General features: G+C 33.8%; 1 protein-coding gene across 1 annotated transcript; it reads left to right on the forward strand.

The window, feature by feature from the left end:
• The first annotated feature begins 605 nt into the window (after window positions 1-605).
• Window positions 606-12,259, forward strand: NTS (neurotensin). Its single transcript, XM_014736736.3, has 4 exons — window positions 606-959; window positions 3,256-3,317; window positions 8,782-9,006; window positions 11,489-12,259. The coding sequence occupies exons 1-4, from the start codon at window positions 890-892 to the stop codon at window positions 11,639-11,641; spliced, it is 510 nt and encodes a 169-aa protein (XP_014592222.2). The 5' UTR covers window positions 606-889; the 3' UTR covers window positions 11,642-12,259.
• The last annotated feature ends 663 nt before the right edge of the window (window positions 12,260-12,922 follow it).

Here is a 12,922-nt window from a genome sequence, read left to right on the forward strand (position 1 = left end):
AGTAATCCATATTTCCGTCTGCTAGCACATAAATGATTTATAGTTGGATTTTATAAATTTGAAATTGTTTTTCTAAGTCGTTCAACCAAAAGTCAGCATGCATAATTCAGTCATCCTCCTAGTCACTGAAACTTCTTTTTTGTTAGGAAATAATATCCTATTCCTTAGAGCTACTGGTCTTGCATTTTTAAAAATGTCTTTTCTTTCTTTAAACTCTTTTGCTTAACCCGAATGTTATAGTTAATTCTCTGCTTATCTTCCATTTCCTTCTTCTAGCACGTGTTGTCTAAGACCTATACTAGTCTCTAAACTACAAAACATTTGCTCAAGAGTGTGGGTTATCAGGAAAGAACTGGAGCTCTTTAAGAACTTTCAAACCTAAAGACTCAGATTTCATGCACTCATCCTGGGGATTTTGAAATCATAGATCTCACGCTTCGCAAAGTTAAAATGACAACTTCTTGGAGTCAGAGAATGAGAGGAAATGGGGACAGAATGGTACTGGAAGTTCTTTTCCAGTATGTTCTGTATGGAATTACTTTTGAATCACTCCTGTGCGTCAGAAATCCAGAGCAGCAGCCGCAATTAGGGAGGATGTCACTTTCATTCGAGGTTCAGAAGTGGGGGAGGCTGGTGGGGGGACAAAGGAAAAGGGGAGAAGGAAGTGAGCAGAGGAGGGATGGAGATGAAGGGAGGGCACATCCCGAAGAGATAATCCCTGTGCTCTCATGACATCATCCTCCTGCATATATATATAGGGAATGGCCAAACCATCTCTCATAGTTCGCTTTCAAAGTCAGCTGAAGGCAAGAGGAAGCTCCAGAGAGAGCCCCCTTCAGCGTGTCTCTGAGGCTTGTGAACTCGGCTTGCTAGAAGGCTCAAGGAAAGGATGGCAGGAATGAAAATCCAGCTGGTATGCATGATACTCCTGGCTTTCAGCTCCTGGTGTCTGTGCTCAGGTAAGCTCAGCTGCTTTTTACAATGCCCTGAAGTGATTTCTTTTTCGTTTTTTGCAGTGTCTTGTTACTTACACTAATGTATCCTGGGAGAAGAGTTTCTCCCTTATTCTAGATCTGCTTTCTAGTGACAGAAACTGAATATTTCCTTTCTCTGCCTTTATGATTACAAGAACTGAAACGTTTCTTTCCCCTTTTTAAGTCTGCAAAGTAATCAAAGGGATTTCAGTGAAACACTTCATGCTCCCCTTTGGAACGTAATCGCTAGGAAGGAAAAAACAAAACAAGAGGTAAATTAGGCTGATCAGCATGTAATGAGACGTACAGGTGCCGTGCCCTGGGAAAGTGCAAAGCCATAATTAAAAGCCATTGCATTTAAAATGCTTCATCTCATCCTCAGTCATTCTCTCAGGAAGCAGTGGCTTCTCCCTCCTCCAAATTATTTTCCTAACTGTGTGTGTGTGTTAAGACAACAAAGAAAGTGAAAATTGATGCTTAATGAATAAATGAATGAAGCATTCTATGTAGAAAATTATTTCTAGAAAAATGCAAAAAGCTTCCAAGTCCTTTTTGAGAATATATTTTATATAGTCTTTCTATGTGATAAATAAGCATACTATTGATTTGTTTGTTTGCTTGCATGTTGTTTATGTTGATACAAAATGTAATTGGAAAATTGACATTCTTATGTTAAGGAGAATGATTTAGCTTTGCATGTGATTATTAAAGAGAAGCCACATATTGCTAAATATCTATCAAGAACTAAACTTGAAAAAAAGGTTTAAATTTGAGTAACATGAAATATGATGGTTGCAATATGCTCCAATTAATGTTTGAAAAATAATTGAATGATCACATCAAAGTGAAAAAATAAAAAACACAAGGAATAAATGCAGCTTTTAACTTCATTTCTAGTTTTAAATCTTATAAATATGACATTGAAATGTTTAATTCAAACTTCTGCTATGATATTATTTAAATTATGAAATTAAATCTAGCAGAACATATAAATGTTACTTAGTAAAATTTTTAATTTATTTTGGTCATTAGAAAAAGACCTTGAATTTCCAATGTTGCAAGTTTTTAAATGAGATAAATACCAAATTTTCTACAATTATGATTTTATCTAGTAGTTACAAGAAGTTAAAAGTATATTTAGAGTATGTGAGAAAAGCTGGGTTACTGATTAAACATTACATTTATTTGTTGAAATGTCTTGTTTATTGTTGAAACTTCTTACTGTGATAAGCCAAAATGTATGGGGATGGTGGTGTACATTTTCTATAACTGCCTAAAGGAATTTGACCCTCCTTTAGGAAAATAGCTCGGGCCCTTAGAAATAGAAGTAAAAGATCTATGGCATAATTCAGTTTCTAGATACAATGTAACAAATGGTTTCTCCAAGTAGGGCACTTTTTTTTAATAAGAATGTGTAGTGCAAGAAAGACAGTCATTTTAACTTCTACTTTATTTTATGCCATACAGATCAGTAAGTATGAAGTAAGTCACCTTATTATAGTGTTCTATAACTTTGTTTCTATTATCTTATAGAATTTAAAAAAATTTTTCTTCTCTGCTAAATATTCATTAATGGAAATGGAAAGGATATTCTAAAAAAAATCCGAAATCCATTTTCAACACCATTATACACATAACATGTATTGATGGACAACTCCGCTTTCACTTAAACAATTTCGGTAATAGCCTGTGATAAAATTGCTAAGGACACACAATTCTAAATTCTTGTTTAAAGTAGACAACAAATCTTCCAAAGTGTGTTTTGTAAAATAGCTTCTCAAGTTAATTAAATCTTGGTTTCTTTCTTATCCTGAAATTCTCAGTAAGCAATTCCCTTTGGTTTTGTCATGAAAGAGTCTCTTATATACACCTACTTATTACTTTGTTTTTAAAATATTTATATGTGTATACTCTATTTATGTAAACTATTCCTGGTAAAAATTAGCAAGCATATTTGATAAAATTCCTATTATATGATATAATCAGTTTTTTTATACCGAGATTCAGAGATTAAACCACTGTAAATCATCAATAGCTCTCCTGGCATTTACTCATGTGCTTGTTTTCTTAGAAGTGCTTCCATTATTCTAACTGCCTGTTAGCCTAAAAGAAAACTATGATTAGTTCTTTCTGAATACCATTTTAAGAAGAATAAACACATAAGACAGGCAAAAAGCCTCTAGGAGTAAATTTTGGGGGGCATGAGTCTAAAATCTGTAGGTTACAATATAATTATATGATATGTGGTTATATGGTAAACATGTGGTTTGATTTTACTCAGATTCAGAAGAGGACATGAAAGCGTTAGAAGCAGATTTATTGACCAATATGCATACATCAAAGGTAACTTTTTCTTTTCTTTACCTGAAGATTGAAAAACATATGAACTCTCACTATAAACCAGGTGTCTTTTTCCTATAGTAATAATTTCCCATCAAGACTGTCAAAACAAGAACTTCTGTTCATTGGGAAGCATTTCTGTTTTGGGGAAACTTTTCCATGAGTTCAAAGGAGTTAAGGGTGTTGATGTGGCAGGGAAAGAAATTATAGTGACTATCAACCAATATATTGCAACTTTAATTAGATAGCCACATATTATTTATGTGGACATGTAAGTGGATTTAAAGGAATCCTGTTTCTATTCCTATCACATTGTATATGATGAAAGGTATATTGGCCTAAAGTTAAATATGTAAATGAAAATTAAGTGACATTTTTGCCTTTTGTATTGGATTGGAGAAAGTAAAGTGGAGTTCCTAAATTAGGAATGAAAGTTCATGACAATCCATGAGAAAAATGTGGTGGAGAGTGAACAGCAATAGACTGGCCAAGAGAAGCCTTGAGCTCTGCTCTGCCACTGTGACACGTGAATGATTGATCTAATTCAAGTGGGTTAGTTCACATCGCTGGCCTTCTGTCCTTATTTTTAAGCACTTGAGTTGGAGTTTATAATCTCCTAGACATTTACATTAAATCCATGCCTGGGTTTAAATTCTTCCTATAGTAGAAGTGTTATCTGTACCTGGTCATTGTTTTTACTGAACCAAGTAAAACTTTGCATACTGGACCCTATTATTACTCTCTTAGGGTCTTGAAAACAAGGTTCTTAGATCCCAATCTATACCTAGGAATAAAATTCAATTAGAATCTGCCTAATTCCAATACTGATTTACCCAGAATGAGCCAATCAGTACGTATTTAAATGCAGAGTTAGAGAACAGCATTTCCAACCAAAAGATGTTTCTCAAAGAAAAATGAACTTTCAGGCAGTCCCCTGGCACAATCAATGTGTAGCACTGGGAAACCAAGGCTGAGGACTCAACAGATGCTATTGTAAGAAAGCACATGCTCAAAACTCCTGTGTATTTTCTGAAGCAATACCCCAACTCAGGTCCTACCACCTCAGGTTTCTCTTCCCCAATTGGATGAGTGTGTTCCAGATACCACAATCCCTAGTACATAAGTAGAGTTGTGTTTGATGGTGGTATAGAAGCGAAATACTCAGTTTTGAGTGTGTGTGTGAGTGTAGGGCATTATTATCTGAAAGCTAACAAAGAGGCATTTTCTACTATGGTCCTTAAAAGCCGTTTGGGGAAAATTGAAGCATACATGTTTCCATAATTGCCCAAATTTATAAAAATGGAATGGATTAAAACCAAATTTTACTCTAATTTGATAGGTTTCATATCAGGAATGATCAAATTTAGTTAAGTCTAAAACTCAATGACCAAATACATTTAACCTTATGATAAATATAAGCACCCTTGTTTAGCGCCCAATCAGAATAGCAATGGCTATAATCACTTCAACTCAAAAATAGGAAGACAAGTGAAGTCAATAGTCTGTGTTGGAAAATGAGGCAGATTAGAATATCTTAGTTTCTTGGTAGAGATTTTACGTCTATAATTCCAATTTTACATTGACACATAAAGGTCTAAATAATCTCCAAAATGTGGTATAGTTTGGGGAGTGTTAGCTACTTCGTGAGCACATGGGTGCAAAGTTGTGATTCCTTCCTTGGCCAAGACACTGCACAGAAAAACAATTGCAGTATATGGATAGTTTAATTTTTCTTTTAAGAAAAATACATAACAAAAGTATAGACACAATAAAATTTTTTTCTTTCATTCAGTCATGGGATATATCACTAAACCAGATCATGGAAAATAATTGAATCCCATTTCTTCCTTTTAACTGAAGTAAGTAAATACAGTATAGTCAATGATGAGGAAACACCCAGAAGCATAATTATTCCAATTTTGCTGCTAGGATGGGAACAAAAAGCTCATTGTTTATTTTTTGCAAAACTGCTATTACTTATTTCTCTGTGATTCAATGAGCTTTTGGTGTGTGTCCGGTCCTATGCAAATGGAAACTCCAAACTTATGACCATTTTAACCAAATTACTACATTTAAAAAATTTAAGAGAGTAGTATTTAATATTTGTATAACTCCATTATTAAAAGCTTCAGAAAGCTTCAGCTTTCTTCTTTTCACTTTAAGTGTGTAAAACATGTGAGCAATTTCAATTTTAGAGTAAAGCTATTTAGACATTGAAATACAATGTGTAATTACACTTAAGCAACAGAAGGCCAAGAGAGACTCCAGAGTCTGAAAAGAAGTAGAAGATAATTTTTTTCTCACAGTGCAATTCTCTTTATTACCAATGCTAGTACTTTGGTATAGTTTTATTAAGAAAGAGAACCTGGACAACTCTCAAAAAGCTGGGGAAATGTTATAATTTTCTATGATTAAACTCAATGCCTTGTATACCGTAGGAGTTTAATAGATATTTATGACCTAACAATGAGAAACTAGGATTCAGTACTCAGCCTTACTTTTTGTTTTCAACTATAAAAAACTTCAGGGCTCCACCAGAGATTACTTTAATTATTTTCAATTTGGTGAAATGCTTGAATTCGCCATTTGCTGGACTCATCTGAGTTCAGCGTATTACAAATAGTGAATATTAGTAACATAGATCAGGTTTCACTTAATTAAGAAAACAGAAGTTTGACCAGGATTTTATTCATTATTGGAAAGTTAAATCAAATAATGGTAAGGAGGAACCACAAATATTCTTATTCTCCTCATCTTAAAAACAAGAAGAGGCAATATTCTAAATTTCTTATCTACGGGCTTAGGTCTATTATAAACATTTGTATAAAATAATTTAATAAGTGAGAATGTCTACTTTTAAAGAAAATTAAACAAGACACGTGTTAAAGAGTAAGGCAGATTTTATTCAAAAGGAACTACTGCAATGGGAGTTTTGTAGAGATTGGGCTCAACTTTGAATACGACAAAGACAAAAAGTAGAAATCTGATCAAAATTTGATTTTTGATCAGATGTCCAGGGTGATCAGATACCAAGAGGGAACCATTTTCACTACATTGACTTCGTGGGAGTCTTGCTAAAATTTGGCCATGCAAACCAAGGACAGTGTCCAAGGTCAGGACCTAGTCAAGAAGCCTTGAAATTTCCTTTAAACTCAAGTTTTCCAGTTTACTTGACAGTGGAACTCCTTTTTAAAAATAGTGCAGAGGGGCAGCCCTGATGGCCTAGTGGTTATGTTTGACACGCTCCACTCAGCAGCCAATGTTAGGTTTCCAGGTGCAGAACCACACCACTCATCTGTCAGTGGCTATGCCATGGTGGCAGCTCACGTAAAAAAAAATGAGGAAGACTGACAAAAGATGTTAACTCAGTGTGAATCTTCCCTAGCAAAAACAAAACAAAACATACTAGTGCAGAGTTAGTGTTGTAAGGAATACACTTTAGAAAATACTCAGTGAAATGATCTTGAAAGAGCTTCCCAGATGTAAAATTGTGGTATCCCATTAATTTTGTCCGGCAGGACGTAAGGTGTTGCTGCTACACAATGTTGCCTTTAAGTTTCCCATAGCAGAAAAATTCAAGCAATGGCTGGATAATCATGTTCAAAGGACATAGTTGAAAGGATTTCCAAGCTGGTTGAAAATGTTGTAATGAATAATATCTTTGTACTCACCGATTTGCATGTCCTTAGGATAAAATCTTCATCAAAGGATATGCATATTTACAATTTTTGTACAGATTGCCAAGACATCCTTTAAAACCTTATGCCAATCTACACCCAGACTAACAATTATTTAGAAGGGGAAGTGTCTGTTTCCACATGTCCCCATAAGTACACCGCTGAGTGTACTTATACTTTTTAAAGTCTTCTGATCTGAGGGTCCTAGCCAAGTTGAACATCATACCAAATATTTCTTTTACATAGCTCTTCTTTGATGAGTGATTCTGGATTGCTCTGCTCATATTACTTATCTAAGGTAACAACTTTTTAAAGTGTCTTTCTTTTGTAAATCAGTCTATTCACCATTTTCTTTTAGAAGAGCTCCACCTGTGTTAAGGATATTAACATTTCGTGACAGCTTGTACAGTATAGCTTGTTTTTGACTTTAGTTCAGGTTGTTAATTTTCCAAAGAGATATCTCTCACATTTATGTATTGAAAATGATCTTTTTCTTTATGGATTCTGGTTTGAATATTTGCTTAATGACATCTTTCCAGATTTATAAAATAACTTCTATGTACTTATGCACTTTTACTTTTACTCTTATTTAACTCATCTGGATATTGTTAGACAATAACGCATCAAGAAAAGTTGTAACTAGATCTAAATCCAGATTTCCCCACAGCCGATTTTCCCAAGGATTTCAGATGCAAACTTTGCTAATTACTACATCCTCATATGTACTTGGATCAATTTTTGGACATTATGCTCTCTTCTGTTGGATTTCATGTTTATCTTGTTCTATTAACTTACTCGTTTGACTACTACAGTTTTAAAATACATTTCAATATCGGGTACAGTAAGTCCCTTCTCATTATCTTTTAACTTTTCTGAATCTTCTTGGTTCTTCCCACACATTCATGTTTCAAAATTAATTTTGTAAGTATTTTGGTAAATCCTCTCCTCTAACTTCCAGTATCTGCCTATTTTCCAAATTGGAACTTTGGCTTGCAATCGCATTACATTTGGAGAGTAATTCAGAGGGAATTGACACCTGATTCTGTTCTTACTAAGTTTTCTCACCATGGCTTTGTAGTCATTCAAATCTTATTTTTATTTTAAAGTCCTTTAGGAAAAGTTTATGCTTTTATGCTCTTTGAAATTTTTGTTAATTTTTATTAATTATTTCACATTTACATTCTCCTAAGACCTTATGTTTTCTCATTGATTATTGTTGGCACATAAGAAAGTTGTTGAGTGTGGTAATAATGGTTTCAGACAAGATCTTGTTAGAAAAGAATGGTAATTCTAGAAAGTATTATAAGTTTCAAATAAACAAATTGGTCAGTTGTGATGCTGCCTGTGACAACTATTAATGTGTGGAATGTAAGTCTCGCACTACTGTAATTGTCCAAATCTATTAGTATCATCTTAGTCCCTCCTCCATTAGACACTCAACTGAAGTGTAATTAAAAGAGAGTGGTATTTTTAATATTTTGATCTGTGATATATACATATATATTTATATACTTGTACTTACTGTCACTTATATTTCTTTCTTCCTTTGCTCCAGCATGCATCTGCACATGTGTGTGTCTAACTTTATTGCACTTTTAAAAATAAAGGATATGAGGTATTGACACTATTTAACTTTGTGATATGAAGTTACTAAATTAATAACTGTGTATTTCTTAGGCTAGAGTAACGTTAGACCCTAAAATGTAATGCCTTAGTACAGTAGAAATTTATTTCTTACTCACATAAAACAAGTTTTAACTGTAACATCTATTTTGTTTTCTATATTTCAGATCAGTAAAGCAAATGTCCCTTCTTGGAAAATGACCCTGCTAAATGTTTGCAGCCTTATAACCAGCCTGAACAGCCAAGCTGAGGAAACTGGAGAGTTTCGTGAAGACGAGCTTGTTGCAAGACGGAAATTTCCTCCTGCCTTAGATGGCTTTAGCTTTGAGGCAATGTTGACAATATACCAGCTCCGAAAAATCTGTCACAGCAGGGACTTTCAACACTGGGAGGTAAAAATATAGATATAATTATGGTTATATTAGTTAGCTCTCATTTCTACTGATATTTTTTAATCCTGATCATTATTATAACAGGAAAACTTACAAATATTAAAGAAGAATAAACCATGTGTTGAGATAAACATTTCTTTAGATCTTCTAAATGTCCTTCAAATATTTGGGATTCAACACAATATTTTTACTTCAATCTTAAAAGAGGGATATGTCTTAAGGCAGATTTGATCCATATGTTTTTATTGTGCATAAATGGATGGCATGCTTAAGTTATTTTTGGTGGTGGTTGTGGTGGCATGTGTAAGAAATTCAGAGAACTCAAAATTTTTTCTTAGAAACACAAAGTCATGGGTGTTCATCTATAGACAAACACAAAACACAACAGGTTCCACTTGTATTTGAATGTATTAGGCAATAAAACCAGAATGATAGAGATATATATCTCTCTCTCTAATATGAACGTGTGAGAAGAACAAGAAGATTTAGAAAAATTAAAAGATAATGAAGAGGGTCCTTACTCTACCAGATATTAAAATGTATTTTAAAGCTGCGGTAATCAAAGTGAATCAATAGAACTAGAATAAACATACAACCTAAGAGAAGAGAATGTAACGTTCGAAAATTGATCCAAGTACATATGAGAATGTAGTAATCAGCAAAATTTGCATTTGAAATATACATAGATATTCCTATTTCATTTGAATGCATTGGTTTTACATGTCCTTAGCAGCTAAATTAACTCCACCACAGCCAAGACAGCTAAATTCCACTACACAGAACTACAATGAAGGACTGGATGAATCTATTTATTCTACTAAATGCTATGCTGGTGACTCACCATCTTTGGTTTGGGAATGTTTGTTTGGAGGAGGCAAAGAGAAATAAAAATGCTTCAAAAAAGGATTTTTAAAAATTTTCCCAACAAAGGAAACATTTCTTTCAAATTAACCTGTAAGAGAAATTTGCTTAATATTTTATATTTCGAGTTTGCACCAACACTGGGGCTCTGAGGGTGCCTTCCTTGTTAATATCTGCCTAAGAATAACTGACTATCACACAGATACCCTGTGGAAAAGAGGAAATGCAAAGCAGAACTTTTAGCATTTATTCTAACTTGTAAACAAAAAGACATTTTCTAGTTGAAAAACAAAGAAGCCAGTTTTAATTTTACTTGCTGGACTATTCATCCCCTAATGCCAATTCCAACGAAATAGTTTAGTTAGTTTTTAAAATATTGTTTAAGTCAATAAAACTTGAAAAATACTAATTTTAACATACGGAAATGTCACTTACATGCTATTTATCCAGAAAAAAACCAAACCTCAATAAACTATTATGTGGACAAATCAGGTCCATGTAAGATTATAACTTTTGCTGTTTTAAATGTTATTGATTTAAAACAAAATGACAATATCATTCAAATCATAGTTCAAGTAATTACAGACTATACACAGAGGGAAACAAAACATCAAGAAAAATACTAGATTGACAGTTGCTGTTTTTCCTTCCCCAAAATTGAAGAGCTGTGTGGTGAAATACAGTACTTGGTGATCCAATTCTATACATATGTATTATAATTAAAAACTTAGTCTCCTGTCAGTATTAGTTATAGTCACCCTGAAGTTTAGAAGACAATCAGAAATCTGAATACAATTCTTCAGCATCTATTTATTTTTTAATTTCTGTAAGTCATGTGCAAAACTCTGGACAGAGTTCTTAAATATTTTTTGCTAGCTGAAAGTTTTGAATAAGAACAGTATTATCAGAAAAAGTGTTTGGAACTAATTTTAGAATGGGACCTATTCAATGAGATATCAGGCAATATTCCACATGGAGATTAGCTCCCTTGAGTTACTGAATCTGAACTTGCTTTTAATTATTAAGCACCACAATCTAGAGACATCCTTACCATTTAAGCAGAGCTTTCACATCTGTGAATTTCTACAGCTGAGTAAGTTATGCAAAGCAGGCATTCCTCTCTCTCTGATTGAGAAACGGATCTTTGGAATAGCTTTCAAGTCAAGTCAGTAATCACCTTAATTGAATAGAAACTTTGAAGCCAAACTTGCTTTACTAGATTCAAAACTATATTTGTTGTGATTCATGATGTATTTCTATAACATTTTGGTCTATCATAAGTTGAAGGCTGAAAAATACTCAAAGTTCTGTTAAGTATTTTTTCTTCAGTTGTAGATATTAGTGTATAGCCTTGATGGATAAAGAAATTTTTTAAAAAGGCAAACCTGGTGAACTAGGAAGAACACTGAATAGAGAGTCAGAAGAATCAGGCTCTCATCCTCGCTCAGCCACTTGATAGCCATCTGTCCTCGGATGAAATAGTTAATTGCCTTGGACCTCATATATCTCATTTATGTATATTATGCTGTCTGAATAGAAAATAAGGTAAAATGGAAAAAAATACTCTGAAATGGAAGACTGTATGCATGTGAGTTTGATTCACATTCTGTCTATCTTTCAGTTAATTCAGGAAGATGTTCTTGATACTGGAAGTGACAAAAATGACAAGGAAGAAGTTATAAAGAGAAAAATTCCTTACATTCTCAAACGGCAGCTATATGAGAATAAACCCAGAAGACCCTACATACTCAAAAGAGGTTCTTACTACTACTGAGAAGATAAATATTTTATTTACATGTGATTGTGATTTATCATCCTTTAATTAAATATCAAATTGTACTTCTGTGGAAATGTGACAGAACACAGTTATTTTGTCTCTTCTAAAATTGTGACTTATGAGATGTGATTTTACTGTATTAACATAAATTGGACTGAATGTTTTCAAATAAATCTAGATCTTCAGCATGATGTGTTGTGTATAATTAATGTTAATTAAGTCACATATAGAATGTTCTGTAATTTTGAAAAGCACTTAATGGGTTGTTTAAACAGTCAAAATGTTTGACATTTTAAGCCAAATTCTAAGAGATTATGAAAGTCTTACAGCAAAGTCTACCCTACATATCATTAACTCAAAACAAAGTAATAGTACTTCTTTCATTATTTGGCTGATCATTTTTTTAAATTGAGAGAAATACATGCTCTCTTCCCAGACTCGCTCATGAGTCTCTCAGATACAAGGAAGGTAATAGTAATAAAATAGGATCTTCTTAAAAGAATGTTTAATGAACTATTGTTAACTGTGCCTATCTTAATCAATGATCTTCAATTGAATTTGTTTTTTCTGTTAAATGAACTTAATAGCTAATAAAAAGACAATAAGCCATCAGAACCACGTGTATCTGCAGATTTACTTCCATTACAGGAATTACCCTTTATTGACTTTTTTCCCTCACATTTCAATCCAGTAAATGATAGCTTTATTTTTAACTTCACTGAGGAATTTGTGTGGTTAATATTTTTCCCAATTGAGAGGGCATTTCTGAGGCAAAAGGAATACTTGAAATAACCTCTTATAAACTTCCTTTAAGACCATGCTTATGGTCTGATAATCCCTCACAGCCTTTACATTCCGCCATTAGCAGTGGCTTCCAAGACCCTCACTCTTACAGGGCTGTAGGAAGACCTCTCCTCACAGGGCTGCAACCTAGCCCATAGTCATCTATGAAAGAAAAATGTCAGGATTTGAGTTGTCTTGGAATTAAGGGGCCTTCATAACTCCATGTACTTTTGATGAGAAAGCCTCTCCCCTGCACTGAACCCTACTCAGTAGGATATAAGAGCAGCCCACTGATCTCTGGGATTTTCTGGTAAAACCATGACTTCTCAAAAGCACCACCTCACCATCTTTCACCATCCTATCAGCTTCCACATTAAAAAGTGCCCAAAGCACTGAGCCTAGTAAGGAAACTATTTGATAGTGATTCAGAGTGTGCACTCCGGAGTAGAGTGCCCAGGTTCAGCTCCATTATTCACTAGCAGCCTTGGACAACTA

The sequence above is a fragment of the Equus caballus genome, chromosome 28 (genome assembly GCF_041296265.1).
Source record: "Equus caballus isolate H_3958 breed thoroughbred chromosome 28, TB-T2T, whole genome shotgun sequence".
Lineage (NCBI taxonomy): Eukaryota > Metazoa > Chordata > Mammalia > Perissodactyla > Equidae > Equus > Equus caballus.